The sequence below is a fragment of the Neophocaena asiaeorientalis genome, unplaced genomic scaffold (assembly GCF_003031525.2).
Source record: "Neophocaena asiaeorientalis asiaeorientalis breed wild unplaced genomic scaffold, Neophocaena_asiaeorientalis_V1.1 scaffold155, whole genome shotgun sequence".
Classification (NCBI taxonomy): Eukaryota; Metazoa; Chordata; class Mammalia; order Artiodactyla; family Phocoenidae; genus Neophocaena; species Neophocaena asiaeorientalis.
Genome location: NW_020173040.1, coordinates 1,937,134 through 1,963,477, shown reverse-complemented (window position 1 = coordinate 1,963,477; position 26,344 = coordinate 1,937,134). Strand labels below are relative to the sequence as shown.

General features: G+C 41.4%; 1 protein-coding gene across 3 annotated transcripts in view; it reads right to left on the bottom strand.

Annotated features, from left to right (window-relative positions):
• DIP2C (DIP2 acetate--CoA ligase C (putative)) overlaps positions 1-26,344 on the bottom strand; it is a 186,786-nt gene that overhangs the window by 16,719 nt on the left and 143,723 nt on the right. For all 3 annotated transcript variants that reach the window (XM_024742794.1, XM_024742793.1, XM_024742792.1), the window contains 3 exons: positions 17,944-18,112; positions 15,529-15,699; positions 978-1,039 (listed from right to left, as the gene is read on the bottom strand). In XM_024742794.1, coding sequence (XP_024598562.1) covers positions 978-1,039; positions 15,529-15,699; positions 17,944-18,112 — 402 coding nt within the window. The remainder of the gene's footprint in view (positions 1-977; positions 1,040-15,528; positions 15,700-17,943; positions 18,113-26,344) is intronic.

The following is a 26,344-nucleotide window of genomic DNA, read 5'->3' as shown; positions in this document are numbered from 1 at the left end:
GTGTGAGTGGGGGCTGGCATTCCCCAGGATACCTGAGCCTGCATGGCACACCTGGCCCCTTCTCAGCCCCTGCAGCTCTGCCCCTGACACATTCACTCACACACAGGACTCAGTATCATGGAAGAACACGCTCAGCCAGGCCAGGCTGGGGGCTCCTGGTTTCCCACCCACAACTTTCACTCTGCTCTCCCAGGTGTTGTGAGCACAATGCACACGTCAGTAGGCACCACGTGAGGACATGCAGATAGCAGCACAGTATCTGGCCCTCACAACGCGTCCACAAGCACCTCTAGTAATTTACAAAAGGACACCTTCTACTAGAGTTCACGCTTACTATTAACACGTCATTGAAGCATCAATGAATGGGCATCTCCACAACTACCCCCAAAGAAATGACCTAATCAATGGGGAAGTCTATAGGAAAATGATAGAATTCTCTCTTCCCCCTCACGCATGTCAGGAGGGACCCCTTTGGGAGCAGAAGTTCTGCTAAAGATTCCTCATCTTGTCTCCACCTTCCCTCCCTCAGGGTGAACTCACAAGCACTCACCAGCAACACCCCCGTTCGTTCTTGCTCAAGGCTGCTTAGGAAGCTGCACAGAAAGGTCACCTGACTTATATTTTAGTTTTTCATGGAAACGCCTTGACACAAATTTTCAATTCATGTAAAGAAACGTGGGCAGTGTTGATATTTTATCAGGTGCAAAATGGTGCCTGACTAGAGTGTTCAAGTAAAGGACCAAGTCTTCTGGGCAGACTGTGAGAAAAAGCAACTCTGGTTGCAACGGCTCTGGGCCAACCGTTGTCATTTGTGTCTGAACCCAAGAATTTCGTTGCTCACTGGGTACCTCACGCAGTAAACGTGGAGAGTTGTGAAAGCTCGCTCAATGAACCACCTTGTTTGGAGCAGATGATTCTGTACTCCTTCTAGAAGGAAACCTGCACGCCAGGCACCAAGAAGACAAAAATCACAATACCTGTCGTGTCTCAGAGCTCTCATGTCCACGTAGACGGTGGTCGGATCGGGCCCCGAGGTCCCCTGCAAGCAAGGACACAGTGAGGTTAACACGAGTTTGCTTTGGAGGAGCTGGGTCTGTGCTTCCTACTGGCCCGGGAGCATTTCTATGGCAAAGTCTGAACAAAACCCCAAAGCACTAAAACCACACCTCTCAACTGATAACCCAACTCCGAAAGGAACATCTTATTAAGATAATACTGGACTTTCACACAGCTTGACTGTCAATCACATTTATGAAAATTAGAAAGAAAAGGGGCATCTTGCCAAATAAAAGAAGGCTGAAACTACAGAGGCAGCATTTTGGCAAAAGCAGGTCACTGAGGATGTGAAGCATCACTTGCTGAGAGATTTTCACCACATGCATCCCAAAAGGTGTATTTTTAGGGCTCAAGATATTGAAGCAGAACACGTGACATGAGCTGACAGATGAAGGAAGAAGAGATAAAAGATAATGACCTTGTTCCTTCTAGTTCCAATTGTGCCTTGGTTTTCCTCCAATGTGGGAGGCCATTTCTGCCCAAGACATAAGTCAGGGAGGTTGTGTGTTTACCACTGGTCATCTTGGCAGCACCCTGTGTTCTGAACTATTCATTTAACACAGGGTCCAGAAACCTTATCTTGGCATCATAAATCTCTTCAAAATATATGCTGAGTTGACTTCTGAACAGTGATCTCTGCTCATGTAAGAGCAATGGCATTAAAGCTACATTACAAACCAAAATCCTACATACATTTCTTGGGAAAGTAATTCAATACCTTGGGTAGAAAAAGACAGAACCTAAGAAAAATCTGCCAAAAAATAAGGGAGCCTCTCAGAATTTATTTGAAGAACTACACTAAAATTCTTCACGAGAGAATCTTAATCTTATACCAAAGGCACGTTTAAATATAAGAAAAAGATAAAAATAAAGACACCTTTGTTGTACCATACTGGACCCCCTGATAATCCTCCCCACAGAGAAAGCACATGCAATCAGCCTGGAGGAGGAGCTGCACTGCCGTGTGGCCACGGCGCCCTCGCTGATCTGTGACTGCTTGGGGGAGCTGTGTTACAGACCAGCGCTGAGTGGAGAAGCGGTTTGTGGTCTGAGTAATGCAAAGCACATAACCATAAGAGGCCAATTAAAAACAAACAAATCAGAAAACAGGTCACTAGAAGTGGAAAATGAAATAAAACGGAGATGACCCCAAACTGATGGTATAAATGGAGGCACAGCGTTTGTCACAAACGCGAGACATCTGACAAGATCTGAGAAGTGACACCGCGCTGGCCGTCAGCCCTCCTGACCACGGGTCTAGAAGCCCAGCCCATCTCTGCACTCAACTCCTAGTCTGCCCACTGCTGGGAGCTGACGAGACGGTGGTGGTTAGCAGGCACTGGTGTGGATGAGCGGGAAATCCCTACCTTCTCAGCCAGCTTCCACAGCCGGTGGGGCTACAGCAGCAGGAGGTGGGAGCAGAGGAGAGGTGAGGACACCAGACCAACAGACACCGAAAATCCAGGACACACACAGACACATAAACAAACAACCCAACAATAAAAGTGGGATGAAGAAGAGAGAGGGGTGGGGAGGAAAATGCAAAAAGCAGGGAACAAAGTAAAAAGAAGATCAAAAACAATGTCAAATATGGAAGTCGTTAACATCAATCACTGTACCATTAAAGGTTAAAAAAAATCTAAAAAGATGTCCACACATCCACAGAGCAACAGAGGAGAGTAACAGATGACTAGCCACGGGAAGGTGGACCTGAGTAATTGCTTTTAATACATATGGTCAGTGGGTTTTGATTTTATGGTACCTTTCTCTAGTTTCTTTTCTTTTCTGAGAAAGTGGGGAGTATGAATTTTATTGGCCAAATCTGTCAAGTGTTCTTCATTGAAATAGGTTCAAGTTTCTTACTACAACAATGAAGGGGAGCCTGGAAGTTTGTGGATCTAAAATCAGGGTGTCTAGCCCTACTCACCTACAAGATTAGGACAAGAAAAGAGGTCAGAGTACGAGTGAAGCGTGAATCAAACCTTGGGCTCCTAGGTGGTCTAGCTCAGCGGTGCGGGGAGGGACCCCCCCAGTGAGCACCCTGCTTCACCCTCAGCTCTGTCCTCAGAGACGCTGGCTTCATTTCTCTCTTGTCTTCCACGGTTTTGGTGCCCACCTCTACCCCTGTTAAAGCATCTATACCCACGGGGGAAAGACTCCAGAAAGCAACGTGGGCAAACTTCTCTGATGTTGTGTATTCCCTGGCTGACCCGGTGTCTTTCCCAAACACTCCTAGAAAACTAGAACAGGGCCAAGTTCTCCCTTGGGTGCAGTCCTGACCCCGTCATCACAGTCACTAGGTGGGCTCCAGAGACAACAGCAGCAGCAACAAAGGAGCGAGCTCTTCACTAGGTTTCCTGAGGCTGCAATTTGTGAATAAACAAGGCCAGACTGAAAAACTATCATCACGCAACTTGGAGGCAAGTCTATTTAAAAAAAAAAAAAAAAAAAGCAATGGTTCCAGATATAAAAATTACGATTCCATCCTTCTCTCTGAGACTTCCTTCACTGTGGTAACCATGGCTACTGCTTTCTCTCAGCATCTCTATTTTTAGAAAACTGAGGCAGGACTCCAGGAAAGAGAAGAGGGCCAGGAAAGGTGTGTGCACCTGGAAGGCACACACGACTTTCACTGGGTCTCTTCAAGCTGAATGCAATAATTTAAATAATTTCTCTCATGATTCTTTGAATCCCAAACATTAATTGGAACTAAGTCCATGTTCTCTCTCTAAATTATTCTAATTCACAATTTTTAAAAATAATGACTCAAAGTAGTATCTCAGAAGAAAAATACACATGACTGGGAACAAGTTTCCTATCTTGTAAATGCGTGGAGGAGATAACATCTGGAGCAAAATCGGTCTACTGACTAATGAGGGAGACGTGAACAAAGAGTTAATGTACAGGTGTTTCCAAGTTTCAAAAACCCTAAGGTAGAAAACTCTGAGATTTCAAGATAAATAGTAGGGAGTGCATATTTAACAAAATCTTTACTTTGCCAAAGAATGCAAGCTGGAGTTCCTTTAACTAAGGAGTATGCTCCTAAGTATTTAAAGATAACGGAATACTTCTAGAAGGGACCAGCAAGAAAGCAAAGCTATCGATTCCAACCACAGTTTATCAGAAATGAAGTCGAAACATGTTTGAAATTGCAAGTTATATTAATCAGAAAAGAGGATTAACTTTAATGTTCAGTTGTATAATAAAAAGTTACATATGGACGTACAGTAAAAATCATTTCTTATTGTCATAAAAGTGTATCAGTTAGGTATTAAGCACTTACTGAACAAATGAGTTATATTTAAATCTCAGCTGTAGATATACAGACTCACATCCCAAACACAGCACAGCCAATTCAACACAGTACTTATCTGAACACCTCGGCTGAGTGGTACTTTTCTATTCAGCAACTCACATACTATAGCATCAGTACAATCTAGTATTAGCATATAACTCCTTAAGCCTAAGTAGCAAATTCTAAGCAGAAACATGATATAAAGACACAGTTCCAGAGTACTGATACTGGGCATATCTACTGTGCTGGTGTTTGAGGAGTTGAGGGAGCTTCCCATAACTGGGGGCACAGGAGGCAGCTCTGCAGGACTGGATTCCAGCAGGGTATGGGCACAGCAAAGTGGCTCATCAGTGGGCTCTTCCCCCCTGAACTTTAAGCAGTGTTTCTGCCTGCATGACCCCAAGGCACATTCTTTGGTCCTCCTAGCAGATGTGTGTATTAATAATGATGTTTTCACTATTTTAACTGAGATTTTAGCTTTCTTTTGATAAGCACTAGTATGGTGTAACTTTTCCATGCTTATACCTTTAATCTATTTGTGTCTTTATTTTTAAACCATGTTTGTTTTAGGCTATATATAACTGGGTCTTGCTTTTTAAAACTCCAACCTCATGATCTCTGCATCTTAAATGAAGTGGTAGAGGATTTATATTTATTACTGATGTGATTATGTTTAAATCTATTTTTTGTTGTTTATAATTCATCCCATCTATCCCCCCACCTTTTCTCTGCCTTCTTTTATAGATCCACTCTCTCTCCTCTGTTGGCTTATTAGCTACAACTCTTTGTTTTTCTAATTTTAGTGGTTACTTTATGGCTTATAGCATACATCTTTAATTTTCCAGTCTACCTTCAAGCGATATTACACCAATTCACATGTTGGAAGAACCTTATGATAGTATACTTCCATTTTTCCCTCCCAAACTCTGGGCAGTTGCTGTCATCAGTTGACTTTTATAGATGATATAAACCCTACAGTATATTACAAGTTTTGTAAAGGCAGTCAATTACCTTCTAAAGAGACTTAATAAGAAAAAAATCTTATATGTTTACCTATGCACTTGCCATTTCCAGCATTATTCATTCTTCTGTATAGACCCAGATTTCAAACTGGTATCATTTCCCTTCTGCCTAAAGGATTTCCTTTAATATTTCTTGCTCTGTGGGCCTGCTAGTAGTTGATTCTCAGCTTTTGTACGGCTAAAAAGTTTTTATTTCAAGTTTGCTCTTGAAAGATATTTCCATTGACTACTATGAAATTCTAGGTTGACAGTATTTTTCTTTTAGTATTTAAAAGCTGTTTTCCACTGTCTCTTTGCTTACATTTCTGATGAGAAGTCTGATGTCATTCGCATCACTGTTCCTCTGTAACTTGATTTTTTTCATCTGCTTTTCCCTGTATCATTGGTTTTGGGCAATTTAGTTAAGGAGTTTCCTTCATGTTACATTAGAGCAGTGGGATTTGTGGGTTTATAGTTCCATCAAATTTGATATATTTCTTCATGTATGTTTTTCTAGACCGTACTCTTCTTTTTCCTTTCATGGGAACTCCGATTATATGTATACTAAGTCCCTTGAAGTTTCCCCCGATTTCACTGATGGACTTTCCATTAAAAAATACTTTTTTCATGTTTCATTTTGGAAAGTTTCTATCTGTTCAAGTTCACTAATCTTTTCTTCTGCCATTGATTCCATCCAGTGTATTTTTCATCTCACATATTATAGTTTACATTTCTAGAAGTTCAATTTGAGTATTTTTTTTAAACTTTCCATGTCTTTTCTTAACTTTCTGAATATGTGGAATACAGTTAAAATAACTTTTGGTGTCCTTGTCTATAAATTCAACATCTGTGTCAGTATGGTTCAGTTTTGATTGACTAATATTTCTCTTCATTGTGGATCTGTACCTGCTTCTTGGTATGCCTGGTAATATATATATTTTTTGGTTGCACTGTGTGGCATATGGGATATTAGTTCACCGACCAGGGATCGAACCCATGCCCCCTGCTGTGGAAGTGCAGAGTCTTAACCACTGGACCGCCAGGGAAGTCCCTGCCTGGTAATTTTTTATAGGATGCCAAACACTGTAAATTTGACCTTGCCGGTCACTCATCCCACTGTGTTCCGGCTTCCCCTGTATCTGATGAGAGTTCAGCATCATTTTTATTATTGTCCCCCTTACATAATACATCTTTATTTTGCAGCTGCTTTAAGAATGTCTCTGCTGTTGGCTTTCAGCACTTTGGTGACGATGTGTTTTTTTAAGCTACTGTGCTTGGCGTTCACTGAGATTCTTGAATCTGTGTGTTGATATCTCTCATCAGTTTTGGCCGCTGGGTTGTTAAATTGTTCTTCTGTCCCATTTTCTCTCACCCCCTCCTTCTGGGACTCCTATTACATGCATGTTAGACAACCTGCTATTCCACAGATCTCAGAGGCTATCCCATTTTATTTTCATTCCTGTTCCTCTTGTGTTTCAGTCTGGATAATTTCTATTGACTGGATTTCAAGTTCACTCACTGACCCTTTCCCTGCTGCATTCAGTCTGCTATTAAACCATGAGGAATTTTTAAGACTGTAGTTTTCATCTCTAGCATTTCCATTTGGCTCTTTTTTGTGGTTTCTACCTTTCTGTGATATTCCTCATCTCTCCATGCAAGGTGTATACCTTTCCAACTAGATTCTTTAACATATTTATCATAGCTATTTTAAAGTCTCTGATAAATCCAGCATGTCTATTCTACTGACTCTATTGACTGTGTCCTTTCATGGCCATGTATCCTATTTTCTTTCTTCGTTGCACGTCTTTTTGATTTTGATTGTAAAGCAAACACTGTGTTTGAAAGCACAGTGGAGACTGAAGTAAAAACATTTACCCCCAGAAAAGGGCACACTCTCTCCTGTCAGCCCACTAGTTTGTGTGTCTGAGTGAGCTTGGTCTGGGATTTGTGGCAACGTTAGATTTCATTCATGCTGGCTTCCCATACCTGTGAGCATGATCAGGGCTTTGGATCTGAGCACTAGTAACATTCTGGATACCTCTTTATGCTTTACAGCTTAGAGACTTGTTTTCCAAACTGTGGGAGATCTCTTTCTGCTTCACAGCTTGGCTGCCAGCTTTTTGCACAACTGGCTGCTTCTCTTTCCTCTCCATTCTGCTGCCCAACCCCTAGCCTTTGGAAGGCAAGATCTGCACTTGGGGAAGGCCCTGGGGGCCTGAGAGAGATGTGCTTGGCCTCCCTGTCCCACCTCCATCTTTGGAGTGCAAGGGTGGTACACCAGATGATCTGAGGCTCTCCAGAGAGGGGCTCTCAGCTTTTCTGCTCTCCTTCCAGCCCTCAGGACCTCTGCTTTCCACTCACTGAGGAAATTTTTTCACTTCCAGGGCCGCTCCTCAGACTTCAGAGACCTGTTGCTTTGGCTCACCAGAGGCCCACAGAACTGCAGCTGGATTCTCTCAGCTCCCGCTCTGTTCCTGGCTTTTGCATACTGCCCTCTGCAGTAGGTGAGGTCTGTGGGGAGTTGGTGGGGGGTATGCAGAATGACTGGGCTGGGGGTCCCTGGGATTCTCACCCTCTTGCCAAGCTATTTACTGCTGTTAACATTCTCAAAAAAGTTTGGCTGGTTCCTGCTCCCCCGTAAGGGGTGAAAACAATTGTAGGTCTCTTCTCTCTGAAAGATTTAGTTCATTTAGATTTCTCTGAATCTTGGCTCTCTGCTGAATTTTAAAAGCTATGATTTTGTGTATTAACCAGATGGTTTCAATAGTTAGGGCTGGAACAACAGTCTCTTGTGACTTATACATCCTAATCAAAAATGGAAGCCCAGCAGGCAACTATAGATATATTCAGTATCTAAGGGAAAAAAAGGGAAGTCCAGAATCCTTTTTAATGAATGTATTTTTTGCTAAAATTGTGGTTAGTATTAAGCACATTGATTGATTTATAAACTGGTATCAGGAGTGGTTGTCAGGGAAACAGGGATCTGAAATTGATTAGTTGGTTTGGTAAAAGCCAAAGGGCAGAGAAAATCCAGCTCATCTGCCAGGCTGGACTCTGCAGATGTCCATGCCATACCTTGGCAAAATGGAAATTAAACCTCTTTCACAGGGGTCAGCAAACCCTTGTTTTTGCAAAGTTTTCCAGGAACACAGCCTCACCCATTCATTTAAACAGTATCTGTTTCTGCCTTGAGCTACAGAGCTGAAGGTCCCTGAGAAGAGACCACAGACTGCAGGCCCAGCTCTTCACTCTCTGGCAAGAAAAAGTGCCCCAAAGGCTTGTCTTGGGGACCGTTGATCCACAGACCAGCGTGAAAACATAGTGAGACAACCCAAACCAGAGGGAACATCTGATTGAGAAGCTTGTGGGTTCAACATCACAGTCTACTAGGACCCCGAACTCCTCATGTGGTTATTTCTGAAGCCCCTGAATGTTCAGATGGAGAGACGTGCTTGGCTACGGCAGTTCCAGCACTGATTCTCTATTCCATGCGGCGCCCCCGTGCCCAGCACACATCAGACATCTGATGGTGGTGGTGAACTCGACAATCGAGTCTATGGCTTACAGAGAATCAGTGACGGAAGGGCCACCAGCTGGAAACCCTGTACCTGGCCACAGCTGTCTCTTCGGGACAGAGGAAGGGTATGGTATTGGTTGCAAGAGTGAAAACTGCGCTGTGGTGGGGTTTTGTGGGGGAGGGGTGATGGGTAAGAACGGGATGAACGTAGCCTTTGGTCGCTCCTTTTTTGGTCATCAGGCAGCAGAACTCTTTCTGTATTTGGGCAAGTCCTCCACTTTTGGAACCTGGTTGGATACAAAGCCTCTGTCCCTCTGTAGTAACTAAAAACATCTGCCACTCTCCTGCTCAGCTTTCCTGGAAGCCAGCCTGCCAGGTAGCTGCATCTATTCACAGCAAGAGGAAGCACAAATGTTCTTGCCCTTGGCGGCAGACGCGTCTGCGACACCACCCAGTGACATTTTAATAAGTTTCTTTTAAGTTACCAAAGGTTTCTGCTGCCCACAAATTAGAACCCTGACTGATATACAGGTAACTGAGAATACAGGTCCCATGACCTCAAATGTTAATTTTCATTATCTGGGACAACATACATCAGCAGGAGAGGATGTGGAAGTTCTGTGGATGTGAAAAATTCCCTGGAGCATGGGAAAACCCCAGAGGCACCTCACTTATGTTCACTTCCCTCGTCTAAAAGCAGTGTTGGGAGAAAATGAATTGGGGGCTCAAATGAATGAGTCTTATTGTAACTATTAATTTTATCTTGAGAATTACTTAAGATCTATGTCACCCTGAGCCTTCCACTTTTTTTTTCTTTTAACAATCAATGACTCTACTTCTCATCATCAGGGTGGCTGTATTTCTCTTTCATTGTGTGAGTTTCAAGATTTAGGGTTTAAGACCTTAAGGCTTCAAGATTTAAGACCATAACTGTAAATACTGATTTAATTCCACACAGCTATTTATAATAAAGCTTTCCTCAGATAAATTAATCGTTATTTTTCTATATAATAAAGATCAAAGTTTCTGTTTAAAGTGGCTTAAAAGTTTTTTCCTAATAAAACAAAAATTGAGATTTCTTTTGGAAAGCAGAAGACCTCATTTCCCCTCCCTTCTTCAGCTGGTGAGGAGGATGCTAATTTTTGTTACCAAGAACTGAATTTCTATATCTAATACATCCAAAGACCTTTCAGCTTATACTTTTGAAAAGAGTAATTGTGGATGAAGCACAACATCTCTTTTGATGCAGGTTAATAAGCAAGTGGCACTTCCTAACAGAACTAAGGAAATTTATGTTAAAGCCAATCTCACAAGTCATAATTTGATCTTTCTAATGCCCACTTTTGTCATAAGTTCAATAAATCAAAAGTGTTTTAAAGTCATTTTTACAGCTAAAGATTCTGGAAAATGTCATTCCTAAGTATAACAAATGGCTCATACTTCTAAATTTCTTTCTTCTGCAGAGTCTAAAATACTCTGCAGAAATCAGAGTCATGTAAAACCAGAGTCATCCACACTGAATTTTATGAGTCCATTCTTTTGCCATTGAACTATGTCAAAAGGACAATTTCAAAATAATTAATGTGTCAATTCCTGCCTTAAAATGATAAATGGGTAAACAAGTCACTTGGTTTCTAAGATATAGAAGCCGAAACAACAGCATCACAGAAATTATGACTGTCTCAGTTTTCTGTTATTCTACTTTTGCGATTGCCTCATATGTAAAATTTTTTAATTGCTCATTTGCATACTTGACAATGATGTATTTGTCAATTTTCATGATTTTCTCTATTACAAGAAACTAGGGTTTCATATCACAGCCCATGAAAGCAGGCATTGCGGAGTCCCTTTGTGGTGGCCCTGACTCTGTTCCTAGTACACGCCGCCCCCCGCCTCCCCACCCCCTGGTGACAACAGACTGAAGAACAGCATCTAGCACACAGATGCACGTCTTCTGAGCTGTTTGATTTAGGTCACAGGGAAATAGGAGGTCTGATTTAAAATGTTCCAGGAAAACAGTCAAAAACCGAAGGCAGGATATCCTGCCTGTATACAGTTCAGTTTTGTAAACAGTTTACACGGCTGTTATTTCACTTGCATAATAAACCACAACATGGAATTGGCACCTGACAAAACTGCAAAGTGTGAGATTTCTTTAACATGTTGCTCTGTTTAGATGACACAGTCAGTAGCAATGCCAGTTCTGTTTCCGGCAGCTGTTTTTATTTCCCTGCTTTGTCACGAAAGCTCACTTAACTTCTCTGAGCCTCAGTTTCTCTCCTCTTAAAACGAAACGACTGAGCTTGCTCTCTGTGAGTTGTAGGAAGCTCTAGCCAGATGCTGCCTGGAATTGAGTGGTGTGACACATTTGTGAGAGAATTTTTTGTTTTCTTTTTTGGGCATGAAGTCTTTTTTCTGAAGGCGCAGGCCCTGGAGCTACTGTTTGAGATGAAAATGCTGCTAGAAGCCTGAAGAGCAGCAAACTTTTGAGTTTCATTTCATTTCATTTCAATGATAACTTACAAATGATGCTGTGAATTTTTACCTGATGAAGATTCACATGAGTTCATTTCAGAGAAATTTCAGGACTGCTATGTACTTACTTCCCTCAGGAGGCTTGAGGCTAATAAGAAACACGCTGAATTTCTCAAATGTGAAGCATATTTGCAGTCAGAGGAGTCGACACCCAGTACTTTCACAAAATTCAGTCTCAGGAAGTGACTGTGTGACTGTGTGAGTTGTGTACTGGGTTCTCTAAGACAGTTTTTCACAGAGCAGGGGGATAGAAGTTGTTTATGTACATAATTGTGAACTATGGCAGACAACATTAAGTGGGAGGGATGACCTGCCATGGGAATTCAGAGGAAGGAAAGTATTTCTAGCTGGAGGAATTGAAACATGACACCTGGAAAGAGAAGCAGGCTTTTGCCACATGAAGAAGATGGAAGCCCATTTCAGGCAGAGAACAGCCTGGGTTGTGGCATCAGGAAGTAAAAGCATGAAAGACTCTACGGTAGAGAATGTCATTTAGCGTAAAATTGTACAAAGGGGAGAGAGATGCTCAGGCTGGATTGGTCGGGGTGCCATTGATGAAGTAAACACAAGCCCTGATTTATCTCACGTAAGTTCAGGACCTCATGCATGAGACGCGTCTCACTCTGCAGTCACAGCACCCTGCCCGCTGCACAGCCCAGCCTCCCCAAGGCCAGGGGGCACTTCTGGAAGGGGACCCACAGACACTAAAATTGTGGTCCCCAGCGAGAGGAGCTTGTAAACCCCACATGGCTCGGATGAGGCTCCATTCCTCGTCTGGACAGCGTCCTTCGCGTCCCTACCCACGTACCTCGTGGAGATGGAGACCTGCCCTCCTCCTGCAGGGCTGCCCTCTACCTGAGCACTCAGGGTCCAGTCAAGGGCCCTGAGGAAGGACGATAGGCGATCCAGCTGAGAAAACATGTCCTCAAACAACAACAAATCAACTGAAAACAAATATGCCCACTAACTGATTTCACATATATTGGTAATCCTGGTGTTCCATAAGGAAAATGGTGTAAACTTCTCAATGTCTTTAAACATTTAGGACGGGTTTGGAATTTAGGAACTATCTTAGCATTTAAAAAATTTTTTTTACATCAAGGGAGTAATGGTGATTATCTCTGGGTATGACTTATGAATGTGATTTATTTATTGGCTAGTCTGTATTTTCTGATTTTGTTTCCTAAAATAAATATTCTTTTGTAAAAATAATCTATAAAAAAATTCATAACTTTTCAGGTTGTTTTCCTCATTTCTTTGTCTAAACATTCTTAAAAATTCAGTTTTAGTATATTTAACGTCTTTATTAGGCATTTATTATGTGTCAGGCCCTGTAGAAACACAATGGGAACAAGAGACATGGGATTTCTGCCCTCAGACCTCAAGCTATGCCTGCTCTGTTTGCTTGGGACCATAATCACATATTTTTTAATTTCTGCAAAAATTAACAGAAAACAAACATTTCCACTGACCAGCCCTGCCTCAAGCCTTCTGCACTTGATGCTGCCTTTGCCCCAATTTTTGTATGTTCACCTCAGAGGGCACTTGGCTGAAATGTCACCTCATAGAGAGGCCTTTCTTGGCTACCCCTCCTAAAATTGCCTCGTGTGTCTCCTTTTCCTTCTTACTTTACCTTTACTAAGAATATTTTACTCACTTACTGAAAAAATCATCTGTGTTTACTGTCCATCTGGTTCCATGAGGGCCAGAACCGTATCTTGCACTTATCTGAGTAAACTCTGACTTAGGCTGACACGAGCTACTCACAGGATGGAGCGTCACCGAGAGACACCATGTGTGCGGTTACGGGGTTCTGCTCGCAGCCTGCTGGCTCCTGCCTCCCCAATGCCGGAGAACTCCGTAATCCCGACGCATACCTGGCCCCGGGGTTGGCAAGGACAGAGAGTCTGCATTCCTTAGTATGATACACTTAATTTATTTGATTTATCTCTACTATCAGACACACTGATATTTTCAGCTATTTTCTAATGCTGACCATTCAGAAAAAGAAAAACTGGCTGAAAATTAGTTGAGAGTAAAGCACCCAAGTAGAAAAACTTAAAATGGACAAAAACACTTAAAGGTGCTGTCAACATTTCAGAACAGCACCCTGACCCGTGACTGGGGATGTCAGCTCTGATGTGGGGGTCATACTGATGGAACTGTTTTCTAGAAAAAGAATATTTATTCTTTTTATTAGGAGTACAGAACTTAATTTATCCAACATTCTTACAAAACATATTTATTAAATATTTACAAAGCACCAGGTATGGTTCTAGGTGCTAAGGACACAGGAATGATGGAGCTCATGTTTTAGGCCACAGAGGTGGTGAACACCTGTGTGCTAACTTCATTCTTGGCTTCTTACCCTTATTTTCTGTCACCTCTATCTTTTCAATTATTTTTAGTGTATTTTACTTTCCCTACTTAATCTACTGCTTCCCTATAAAACTTCTTAAAACATTTTGGATCAAGTAGATGGAAATAAATGAAAAATAAAAAGGTAAATAACCATAAGTGCTCTATTTCTAGTATCTACAAAGTTTTAATTCTGTATAATAAAGTGTAGTAGAACTTGCTTTGTTGCCTGTATGAAGTGGACAAGTGCTAAGTGATATTATGTCAATATGGGATCTATTCTATGCCCTTCTCCCTTCATCTGCCAACATTCTGAGAGAGAGAGAAAGAAGAAGAAATATTGTGGCCAAGAGCCTGTCTCTTCATGGATCCCTGATTTTTTCCCCCACTTGCAGGAGAAGGGAAGCATTACATCATCCTATGGCTGAATTTATTTAAGAAGTGGATTTCTGTATTTCTCATTTCTCCTCATGGAACAGATGGCTAGAAACATTTAAGCAGAACAGATCAAGGTGAATAGGAAAAGAAAACTTCAATATTTAAAGAACTAGTTTGGCAAGATAAATCCAATTCTTCAGATTACCTCTTAGAAAATGGAATTAATTTCAATCATAGAACAAGGTTCAACTGACTCTTGAGAGGACCCTGGTAGTTATAAATTTTAAAAAATGGAGCTAATTCAAGGAGAAGGAAGACAGAAGCAAAGGAACACCAATGAAAATCAGAACACCTTCCTGTAGCTAATTTTTCTGAAGTGAGCTCATCAGACTGGTCACATGGGGAGAGTCCTTCCTCTCCAAAGTCCACGCTGAGTCCAGATACTGAGACCACGGGCCGGGAGAGAGCTGACCAGGAGCTTCCCGAGGTCTCCCAAGGGGAACTGGAAGCAGCATCTCTGGGTCGTAAACGGGAGAGACAGTGAGTGGGCAGGGAGGCGAGATCAGGAGCCAGCTTGTGTCCACTGTCCTGCACTCTAGCACCTGCTGTGAGCGAAGTTCTTGTCCTTTTAATATGTTCCAGGAACAAAGCCTGCAGCTGAGCCCTGGGCTGGCTTGTTTTGGATGAGGCTGCCCAAAGGGCACTGGGAACAGATTCCCATAGGACTTTCCCTTCCTTCATGGACTAGATCTCATGTTAAGAGTTCAGAGACGGATAAAGGAATAGTGAAGATGGTCTGAAGTGGGCTAATGAAGAGAAAGAAAGAAAATACGCATTTTTTTTTTTTTTTTGCCACATATAATGCAAGGCTATCTTACGAGGGCAGCCTCACTTACAGCTCTGCCTTAGAAATGCAGCAAAAAGTATATACTTCAACGTCATCCCAGCCGCAAATTCACGAATCTGCTTAATGTCCTGGAATTCTTCGTACAGAAGTTACTGTCTGCATACAAGAGACTAAGTACTTCAAGAGACAGGATTTCTTGCCACAATGAAACATTTGTTTAGTATCCCATCTTTAAAGAGCCTGCCTTCACAGGTCTTGACAAACTGCTACTCGTGTTACAAAACTTAAAATGCCCCAGGACAGAATAAGCCTGTGAATGCTAGTTATGAATAATGGTTACTGACAAATGCAGAGTATAATTAAAAACAAAACAAAACAAACAAACAAAAAGTGTATACCAACCACATGCATTTGACTGAAAGATACCTTCTAAATGTGGGTAAGCATCAGCAGGGGAAACTGTTGAGCAGTGTGGCGCTGTATGCCCGTCTTTAAAAGTCACTCTCTGACTCACGCACTTACTGGCATCAAGGAAACTCACCTGCAAGCAAATCGCCAGGTTCACTCTACAGCCAAACGAGGTGCTAACGGCCCGTGGATGGAGGCCCAGGTCTTTAAACAGTTTTGAGAATGACTGGGTGAGTGCTATTCGGGGCCGTTCTTCTGCCACCACTACACAGGTCCGCACGCGGGACAAGTCCAGTCCTCGTGCCTAGAAATAATGACAGCAGTAGGAGGTCAGCCTTGCCAGTGTTATGGGTGTGACCTGCAGGCTCCTTACCCAGATCTGTACAACAACAGAAACTCCACACAGATATTCATTCCCAGGGCTCTCTGTGTCTGCACCATTAACCAAAATGCTGTAGAACATGTGTAAATAAAAAAACGCCCATATCGGTAATCAAGGATGCCATTACAAACATATTTTAAATAACTCAAGGAGCATAATGAGGAGAAAAGTTGAAGAAAAACAAGGTGTGGATAAAATAATTAAAGGACAGGGTTTGGGGAAGAACAGAAGCACTTGTATACACTCCTGCCAGCATGGATACACGGGAACATCCATCGGAGAGAAATGAGAAACCTGCTTTTAATATAAGAATGGAAAATGAAAACATCTGGGCAGCTTCTTAAACACAGCTCTCCTTTCATGTCCTGAGATGTAAAAGGCCCCAGATAAACTGTCACAAGGAAGCACAGCTCAGTTCTGCCCAAATTCCATCTAGTGAACGAAATGGCAACACCCGGGACAGGAAATGAAGTGCCTTAAAAGCACAACACTCCCAAGCGGAGCTGAAGAAGAGCAAAACGCGCATCGGGAGTGGCAATGAAACAGGAGGCGAGGGAGCGACAGGGTCTCCATCCCCACACAGGACAGTCGCCAGGAGCCATCAGCGTCCTGGAGAGCTGACAAGGGCACCTGAGCTGAGGAGGGACACGAGTCAAGATAACGACGATCTTCCATACATGCAGTTACACAGGGAGAATTAAGTCCAGGTAACACGAATGACCCTCGACACATGCGTGTTTTGGGAGGCAATGCACCCTGGGCTTTGAGATGGTGCTCCTAGAGCCACAGATTCAAAATTTGGCTTCAAACTTTACTAAATGTAAGAACTTGGAGAAGGTGCTTAATTGCTCTGTAACCTAAGTTTCCTCATCTTTAAAATGGAAACAATAACGGACCTATTTCAGAGAACTATTGTAAAGGTTAAATTAATCAATTATGTAAAGTGCTTAGAAATCACTTATTATTTCATTTGGTTATTTATAAATGCACCTATAGGTAAAGTTCATGAAACGTACTCAATCGTTTTATAGCATAATATAGGTGGACATGAATAATAATATTTTATAAATTTCCTTTGCTGTATAAACATATAACTTCAAGTAATATTTATTTATGTAGCTTAATGTCAAAGTTATCTTGCATTTTGCTTTCTTGTTCAAGCTTAATGCACTAGGTCTGAATAGGAAAACAAAATTCAGAAGAGAGAAATATATTGCTTTACTAATGGCAAGTGTATAGATAATTTGTATGTGTGCATATATGCACACAAATATAATCTGTGCATATATCTATACATACACACTCACACATATCTGAGCATATAAACAGTGAATAGTTGGAATATTAACCAAAATAGGTCATATAATTATTCTCTCCTAGTTACTTGAATAAGGACTACATAATTTACTATGAAAATATGTCTATCAAAAAGTCCTTGGGGCTTCCCTGGTGGCGCAGTGGTTGGGAGTCTGCCTGCCGATGCAGGGGACACGGGTTCGTGCCCCAGTCCGGGAGGATCCCACGTGCCGCGGAGCGGCTGGGCCTGTGAGCCATGGCCGCTGAGCCTGCGTGTCCGGAGCCTGTGCTCCGCAACGAGAGAGGCCACAACAGTGAGAGGCCTGCGTACCGCCAAAAAAAAAAAAAAAAAAAAAAGTCCTTGGCTTAAATGAAGGGAAATGTTGTTATTGTCACATAATGGTAATTGAATATTAAAAAATAAAACAAAGCCACTGTTCACTGGATTGTAAAAATGAATTTTGGTTAGGACCCAGATCTACCAATCAGGGTCCTCAAGGAAAACGAAATGAGTGGCTAAATTTAGACGTATGACTTGAACCCCAGCGTTGGAATAAAACTAACTGCACTCAAGAACTGAATTCACCAACAAATCAAAAGGCAATTCAGGACTCTCCAAGTAGCCCTAACAGAATTAAAGACATCAATAACATACACTCTGACCTCTAACTCTGGCAGTGGGAAAATATCCATGTTATAAAACAAGGTTTTCACGTGAAAACAACTTCGTCAACCTCAGGTGACAGGGGACCTTATGTCGGCTTTTCTGAAGGATCATTTAGCCTCACCACACCTACTCCACACCCTCTGACACTGGTGCTTTCCCAGGATGCTGGCAAGTGTCCCCCAGGCACTCTGAGGGCTGCTTACCTTGAGGGATTCTGTCTGCGAGCCCAGCCCCTTGGTACACAGTTCCATCACTGAGTAGGAGCAAAATGTATCCCGGACTTTGTATTGACTCACGGCAAGCAGCCACAAGGCAGGGTTGGTCTCCAGCTCTGCAGGTGGGATGAGGATGGACTGGTGCCCGGAATACACGCTGCACAGAGAGATGGGAGGGCTCAGTGAGGATGGAGAATGGGGGACCAGCCAGCCTCTGAGAAACACCTACTGTCCATTTGCAAGAGGGGACAGTCACACCAACTTTACTCTCCGGTATTTGTAAATATAAAACAAAAGCGTATTTACAAAAACATTCTGAAAAATACAAAAGAACTATGGGATTATAATCCGCAGTTACCGCCATTTTGAGCACTCATTGAAAGATCTCAAAGCTCTGATGCTGTTAGGTTTCTCTCAAAGCTGCTATATTCACAGAATGGACTCTCACAGTGGGAAACACAGGACTGAATTTTGGTAAAAGGTCTGGAAGTTCAGAACAGGAGTTAGCAAACTAGATGCTGCCTGGTTTTGTAAATAAAGTTTTATTGGGACACGGCCCTCAGTCCTTGCAGTACCACCTGCAGTGGCTTTCACACCAACAGGCAGAGCTGAGGGTTGCGACAGAGACCATGGAGACTGAATATTTACTAAACAGCCACTTGAGGAAAAGCGTGCCCAACCCTGGTTCAGAAAACTGACATCCAGAGTAAATAAAAGGAAACTAAGACAATTAGAAGAATTAGGATTATAATTTTACTTCAGAATGATCCAATTGGATTACCAAACAGAACTAAGGAAAATACAATCATTCTCTAATTTTACCTTTACATTAGAGAGCACGGGGAGAGAAACAAGAGGCTACATATTTTGTTTCACCATTGATTAATGGGGCAACTGTGATTTTAAAATAATGAAGTATTTGCCAAACTATATTTTCAATGGTATTAATTTTGTTTGGTTTATGGCTACAAATCAATATTAATAGATATATGCTATAACAGAACATCCTAGATAAACTACCTTCTAAGATTTATGTAAAAGAGATTTTATTTTTAAAATTGAAGTATAGTTGATTTACAATGTTGTGTTAGCTTCAGGTGTACAGCACAGTGATTCAGTTATACACACACACATATATATAAAATATATTCTTTTTCAGATTATTTTCCCTCATAGGTTATTACAAAATATTGAGTATAGCTCCCTGTGCTACACAGTAGGTCCTTCCTTGTTGGCTATCTATTTTATATATAGTAGTGTGTATATGTTAATCCCTCTCCCTACCACCTTCCCCTTCGGTAACCATAAGTTTGTTTTCTATGTCTGTGGGTCTATTTCTGTTTTGTAAATAAGTTCGTTTTTTTTTTTAGATTCCACATATAAGTGATACCATATGGTATTTGTTTCTCCCTGGCTTACTTCACTTAGTATGATAATCTCTAGGTCCATCTATGTTGCTGCAAATGGCATCATTTCATTCTTTTTTATAGCTGAGTAATATTCCATTGTATATATATACCACATCTTCTTTATCCATTCATCTGTTGATGGACATTTAGGTTGCTTCCATGTCTTTGTAAATTTCCAGGCTACTGTAAATAGTGCTGCAATGAACATTGGGGTACATGCATCTTTTCAAATTAAGACTTTTCGCCAGATAGATGTCCAGGAGTGGGACTGCAGGATCATGCGGTAATTCTATTTTTAGTTTTTTAAGGAACCTCCACACTGTTTTCCATAATGGCTTCACCAATTTACATTCCCATCAACAGTGTAGGAGGGTTCCTTTTTCTCCACACCCTCTCCAGCATTTATTATTTGTAGACTTTTTGATGATGGCCATTTTGACTGGTATGAAGCAATACCTCATTGCAATTTTGGTTTGCATTTCTCTAATAATTAGCAAAGTTGAGCATTTTTGCATGTGCTTGTTGGCCATCTGTATGTTTTCTCTGGAGAAATGTCTTCCTAGATCTTCTGCCCATTTTTTGATTGGGTTGTTTTTTTGATATTGAGCTGCACGCACTGTTTGTGTATTTTGGAGATTAATCCTTTGTTGGCTGCATCATTTGCAAATATTTTCTCCCAGTCCGTAGGTTGTCTTTTTGTTTTATGATTTCCTTTGCTGTGCCAAAGCTTAAGTTTAATTAAGTCCCATTCATTTATTTTTGTTTTTACTTCCATTACTCTAGGAGATGGAGCCAAAAAGATATTGCTGAGATTTATGTCAGTGTTCTGCCTATGTTTTCCTCTAGGAATTTTATAGTAACCAGTCTTACATTTAGGTCTTTAATCCACTTTGAGTTTACTTTTGTGTATGGTGTTAAAGAATGTTCTAATTTCATTCTTTTACACGTAGCTGTCCAGTTTTCCCAGCACCACTTATTAAAATTTATTTATTTTATTTTTGGCTGCATTGGGACTTTGTTGCTGCGCGCAGGCTTTCTCTAGTTGTGGTAAGCGGGGGCTACTCTTCGTTGTGGTGCGCGGGCTTCTCATTGCGGTGGCTTCTCTTGTTGCAGAGCATGGGCTCTAGGCACACGGGCTTCGGTAATTGTGGTGTGCAGCTTCAGTAGTTGTGGCATGCAGCTTCAGTAGTTGTGGCTCGTGGGATCTACAGTGCAGGCTCAGTAGTTGGGGTGCATGGGCTTAGTTGCTCCACACCATGTGGGATCTTCCCAGACCAGGGCTCGAACCTGTGTCCCCTGCATTGGCAGGCAGATTCTTAACCACTGCATCACCAGGGAAGCCCAGAAGACCCCCAGCACCACTTATTGAAGAGACTGTCTTTTCTGCATTGTATTATTCTTGCCTCCTTTGTTGTAGATTAATTAACCATAGGTGCATGGGTTTATTGCTGGACTTTCTATCCTGTTCCACTGATCTGTATTTCTGTTTTTGTGCCAGAACCATATAGTTTTGATGACTGTAGCTTTGTAGTATAGTCTGAGGTCAGGAGGCCTGATTCCTCTGGCTCCATTCTACTTTCTCAAGATTGCTTTGGCTATTCTGGGTCTTTTGTGTTTCCATACAAATTAAAAATTTTTTTGTTCTAGTTCTGTGAAAAATGCCACTGGTAATTTGATAGGCATTGCACTGAATCTGTAGATTGTCTTGGGTAGTACAGTCATTTTAATATTGATTCTTCCAATCCAAGAATATGGTATATATATATATATATTTATATGTATCTTTCCATCTATTTGTGTCCTCTTCAATTTCTTTCATCAGCATCTTACAGTTTTCAGAGTACAGGTCTTCTCCCTCCTTAGGTAGGTTTATTCCTAAGTATCTTATTCTTTTTGATGTGGTGGTAAATGGGGTTGTTTCCTTAATTTCTCTTTCTGCTCTTCTGTTGTTAATGTATAGAAATACAACAAATTTCTCTATTAATTTTGTATCCTGTCAATTTACTGAATTAATTGACGTGCTCTAGTAGTAGCAAACCGAATCCAACAACACATTAAAAGGATCATACACCACGATCAAGTGAAATATTTGCAAATCAGTGTGGTATACCACATTAACAAATTGAAGAATAGAAACCATATGATCATCTCAATAGATTCCAAAAAAGCTTTTTATAAAATTCAACATCTATTTATGAGAAAAACTCTCCAGAAAGTGGGCATGGAGGAAACATACCTCAATATAATAAAGGCCATATATGACAAACCCACAGCTAACATACTCAACAGTGAAGAGCTGAAAGCATTTCCTCTAAGATCAGGAATAAGGCAAGGATGCCCACTCTCACCACTTTTATTCAACACAGTTTTGGAAATCCTAGTCACAGCAATCAGAAAAGAAAAAGAAATAAAAGGAATCTAAATTGGAGAAGAAGAAGTAAAACTGTCACTGTTTGCAGATGACATGATACTATACAGAAAAATTCCTAAAGATGCTACCAAATGGTCTTTTTGGCCTTAGTTTTAAAAGTCTTATTGTGGTGAAATATGCATAAGATTTACCATTCAGCCATTTTAAAATGACACTCCAGTGGCATTAATTACGCTTACAATGTTATGCAACCATTACTGCTATTTATGTCCAAAATTTTTCACCATCCCAAACAGAAGCTCTGTACCTAACCCATCACCACTTCCACCTCCCAGGGCCTGGTAACCTCTAACCTACTTTCTGTTTCTGAACTGCCTATTCCAGATATTTCATTTAAGTGAAATCACACAATATTTGTCCTCTTCTGCCTGGATTATTTCACTTAGCATATTGCCTTCAACATTCTTCCATGTTGTAGCATGTGTCTTCAAGGCTGAATAACATCCCACTGTATGGATAGACCACATTTTATTTGTTCATTCATCCATCAATGGATGCTTGGGTGGTTTCTACCTTTTGGCTACTGTGAATAATGCTGCTATGAATAGCACGTACAAGTATCTGTTTAAGTCCCTGTTTTCAATTCTTTTGGGTATGTACCCCAAAGTGGAATTGCTAGACCACATGCTAACTCTTATGTTTAATTTGCCGAGGAACTGCCAAACTGTTTCCCAAAGGCTGCACAATTTTACATTCCTACCAGCAAGGTACGAAGATTCCAGTTTCTCCAAATTTTCCCGGGTACTTGTTATTTTCCATTTTTTTAAGTACAGCCATCCCAGTGGGTGTGAAGTGGTACCTCATGGTGGTTTTGACTTGCCTTTCCCTAATAACTCATGATTGAGCACCTTTTCATGTGCTTATTGGCCATTTGTATGCTTTCTTTGGAGGAATGTCTAATCAAGTCCTTTGCCCATTTAAAAAATGTAATTGGCTTTTATTATATCACTGATTGAGGAATCTTAAGCCCCTCTGTCTGTTGAAAACAAAGATTCAGAAGTGTGAAAGTTACCCAACAGTGAGTAGTTCATCATTAGAGCTGTATTCACACACACACACACTCACACACACACACACACACACACACACACAATGTTTTACGATACTGCATTGTAATGCTGCACTGGTTTTTCTTTTGTGTTATTACTTGAAGTTAATGTGTAAGCCAGGAATGTTAATTAATCTGATCTCCTCTGAAGGAGTATCAGAATAAGTAAAAGAAGACATTGCCACTTTATTTCAACAATTCTATGCCAGTCAGGATTCATTGCACAGGCTGTATTAAATCTACTCAAGCATCTCAGAGCACACTCAAATGCCACAGTTATTGTAGAACAACAGAAGTTTCATTTAAACCAATGTCTCCTTTTAAAGGACGGTGCTTCTTCAAGGGAGGAGTAAATAATGAGCGGAGAGTTAGGGCTCAGAGGAAACACCCCCGTGAGCTGAAGGCCCTCTGAGGTTCCATCCACCTTCCCTAGACCACCCTGGGGATCCCAGCTGAGCAAGTGAAAATCATAAGCAAGAACTATAAAAAGAAGGTTCTTAGACTAAGTCTGTCATGTACAAATAACTGACATGCTCTTTGGATGTATTAGAATAAGCACCATTTAAAGAACCTGTTTTTGCTTCATATAAAAGCCTTAGCCTGATGAGGTGGGCTGGGTGTGCCCCTCGGATGTCCCTTCAGAAAGGAACAAACCTGTGATATGCTGCGGGGCAGGGGCGGGTGGAGCTCAGGAAGCTCCCGGTGGTGCCGGTTGCCCTGTCCAGTTCTCTGGCCGCCTTTTTACTTGGACAGGCATGACCCCCATAAAAAGCTCTCCTACTCCCAACTCCAGCTCATGACGGCTTTCAGAGGACCTTTCCTGTTTGTAGTGGAAACACTGGCTCCCAGGGATCACACACTCCCAATGTGGAGCACTAGGAAGAACGGTCTTTTTAAGGAATGAAAGTGATTTGTTGGCAGATGTGTTCTAACTTGGCTTCTAAAGATGGATTCCACAAAACTTAAATCCAAGACACACGGTTAAAAACTTCCCATTTTTAATATTAAAAGGAGAAAGTGGGATATGTAACCACATACAAACTACGATTATAGCTGTGAAGAAGGGCAAGAGCACAGGAACAAACACAGCAGGATACTAATGGGGGCTAGGGTAGGGCAGAGGGACCCCGGGCGTTTCTCTGCCCATCTGTCAGTTCTTAGGGCACTCATTCATTTCCATAGAATATGACCCATAAACACATTCAAAAACACACACATTTCTATCCTGGAATACCTCTATCACACATTTCTTATCAGGATAACAAAATGCTACAAGTTGGTGATTGCTTTAGATTCTCCTATTGGAGCTTAATGCATCAAAACATCAGACAACCAACAACCAATGTGTGGGGATAAGATGTAGGTGTTATTCTAGGAAGGATATTTGATAATCAGGTGGGAATTTTTACGGTGGTGGCTTTTGGATTTTTTGAATTTTACTTAATCTTTCTGAGCAAGGAAATCTGATAATGATCAGAGCCCTCTGTATTTAAAGAATTAAATGAAACTCAGGATAGAATAAGAACTTGTTCCAAGTTGAGTTTAGATGAACTTTAAAGAGCTCTGAGGATGTGCTGACTGCTCTCAGTAACCAGGAGAAAGGATTATTATGCCCAAAACTTTCCTTTGAAAGTTTTCAAATATTTCCTTTGAATTCCTGCTGATGTGAAAGTTTTGTTACGCACAAAACATGCAAAGCTACACATTCCAGTGGAACCCTGTGGAAAAGTATAAAAATTATTTCTATAGTCAATATACAAAAATCAATAAGATACCATTCCAATAATTATAACTCTCAACATTCTGTCAATTTTTCTTTAAGATTTGTCCTTGGGAAATTGATTTCGGCCTTTAAAGACCACTTTACAGTGTGGCTATTTAAGAGATCAAACAGCACGACAATATATCTGCATTACAATACTGACACCTTGGTCAAACAACTACTTACTGCAAGTAGCATCTATCCAGTAACACTTCTGTACAAATTTAGCTGAGCCCTTGCAGTTTGTGAAAACACGCTATCATCTGGAAGTCCTTGTAGCCAACACTGTGGTGCTTTAAAAATCAGAGTTTCCATCTGGTTGAGAATCCGGCATGTTTTCTTTTCTCACTTCTGAACCAACAACCACCAAGAATACACACTGGGGGTCTGAAGTCGAGCCAAACACCTCCTTGGCTCCCGTGGTACATCAGGGCTGCTCCCCTCACACCCGGAGGTCCTGTGGGCTGTTCCTGAGCCCTTGTCTTCTTTCCAGGGGCCATGAGAGCTAAGGGAGACCCCTGCCCCTGAGGCCACCGACACAAGTGGCAGCCACCTGCGAGGGCGACTTGTTGGACACCGGTGTTTTGTGCCACAGGCACCGTTGCACCCTCTGCCCTGTGAAACGCAGCGCTCAAGGATCAGCCCCCACACCACATCTGGCGTGATCCTGAATTAGAGCTTTCTTTGTAGCTCATGTACCAACTCCAATGAGAAGCCTCAAGGCAACATTAAGCAGGAAGAAATAAAAATAACGGAAAATTTACCTCTGCTGAATGGATATTAAAAGGACAATCTTGGCCCAAAATGGGATCATACACCAAGATCTAACACCCTCGCACATCATGCACCATGTAAATCGTTAATTATCCATTAGGAAACATGCCTTTTCCCTCTTTGAAAAGTGATGGTTCACAGTTTTCCGTTAGCACCAAATGTTATTCAACCCATTCGTGAATCGGGGTTAACGAGACCACCTTAATTAGATTCCCCTGCATGACTTTTATTCCAGCTCAAATTTACACCACTTCTCTGACACTGAGGACTTTTACATTTTCTGGCAGGTACCAAACACAGTTAATGACATTGGAGCCCCATGTCTTAGGGAATCAAAATGCAGGTAAAAACCTTAGGATGATCTGCTTAATTATGACAATCTACCCATATTGTTCCCAGCATTTTCCTTTTACATGCTATCATAAGGAGACCAGAAATGAAGAAAAGGAAATACAAATCACCCACTGCTAGCTTTCTCAAGAATATACACCAGGATAAATGACTTGCTTGATCAGACTGTTAGCACATGAAAGGGTAGGGTCCAGTGTGGAGTTCAAGGATAGAGGATATAAGCATACTTGTGAAAACTAAATAAACATAGTTTCACCTCTATCCTCATTCCTATGAACAGAAGACAACATTAAGAAAAGGTTATTAAATCCTAGTAGAGGACAAACAGAAAACCTGATTCACCAATTTTCTACTTGCCCTTTTTTTTGCTCAATCCAACGAAAGTCGATTTGTTGCTTCATTTATTAACCAACACTGATTTCTTGGCACTGGCTATAAATACTTCCCTACTTAATAGCAGTTGCTTATAGGGAAGAAGATTATTTCCTGTGAATTTCTGGAACCTGAACTGTTCTAGTTTAGATCTTAACTTCAAAAAGAACAAAACAGGGCTTCCCTGGTGGCGCAGTGGTTGAGAGTCCGCCTGCCGGTGCAGGAGACGTGGGTTCGTGCCC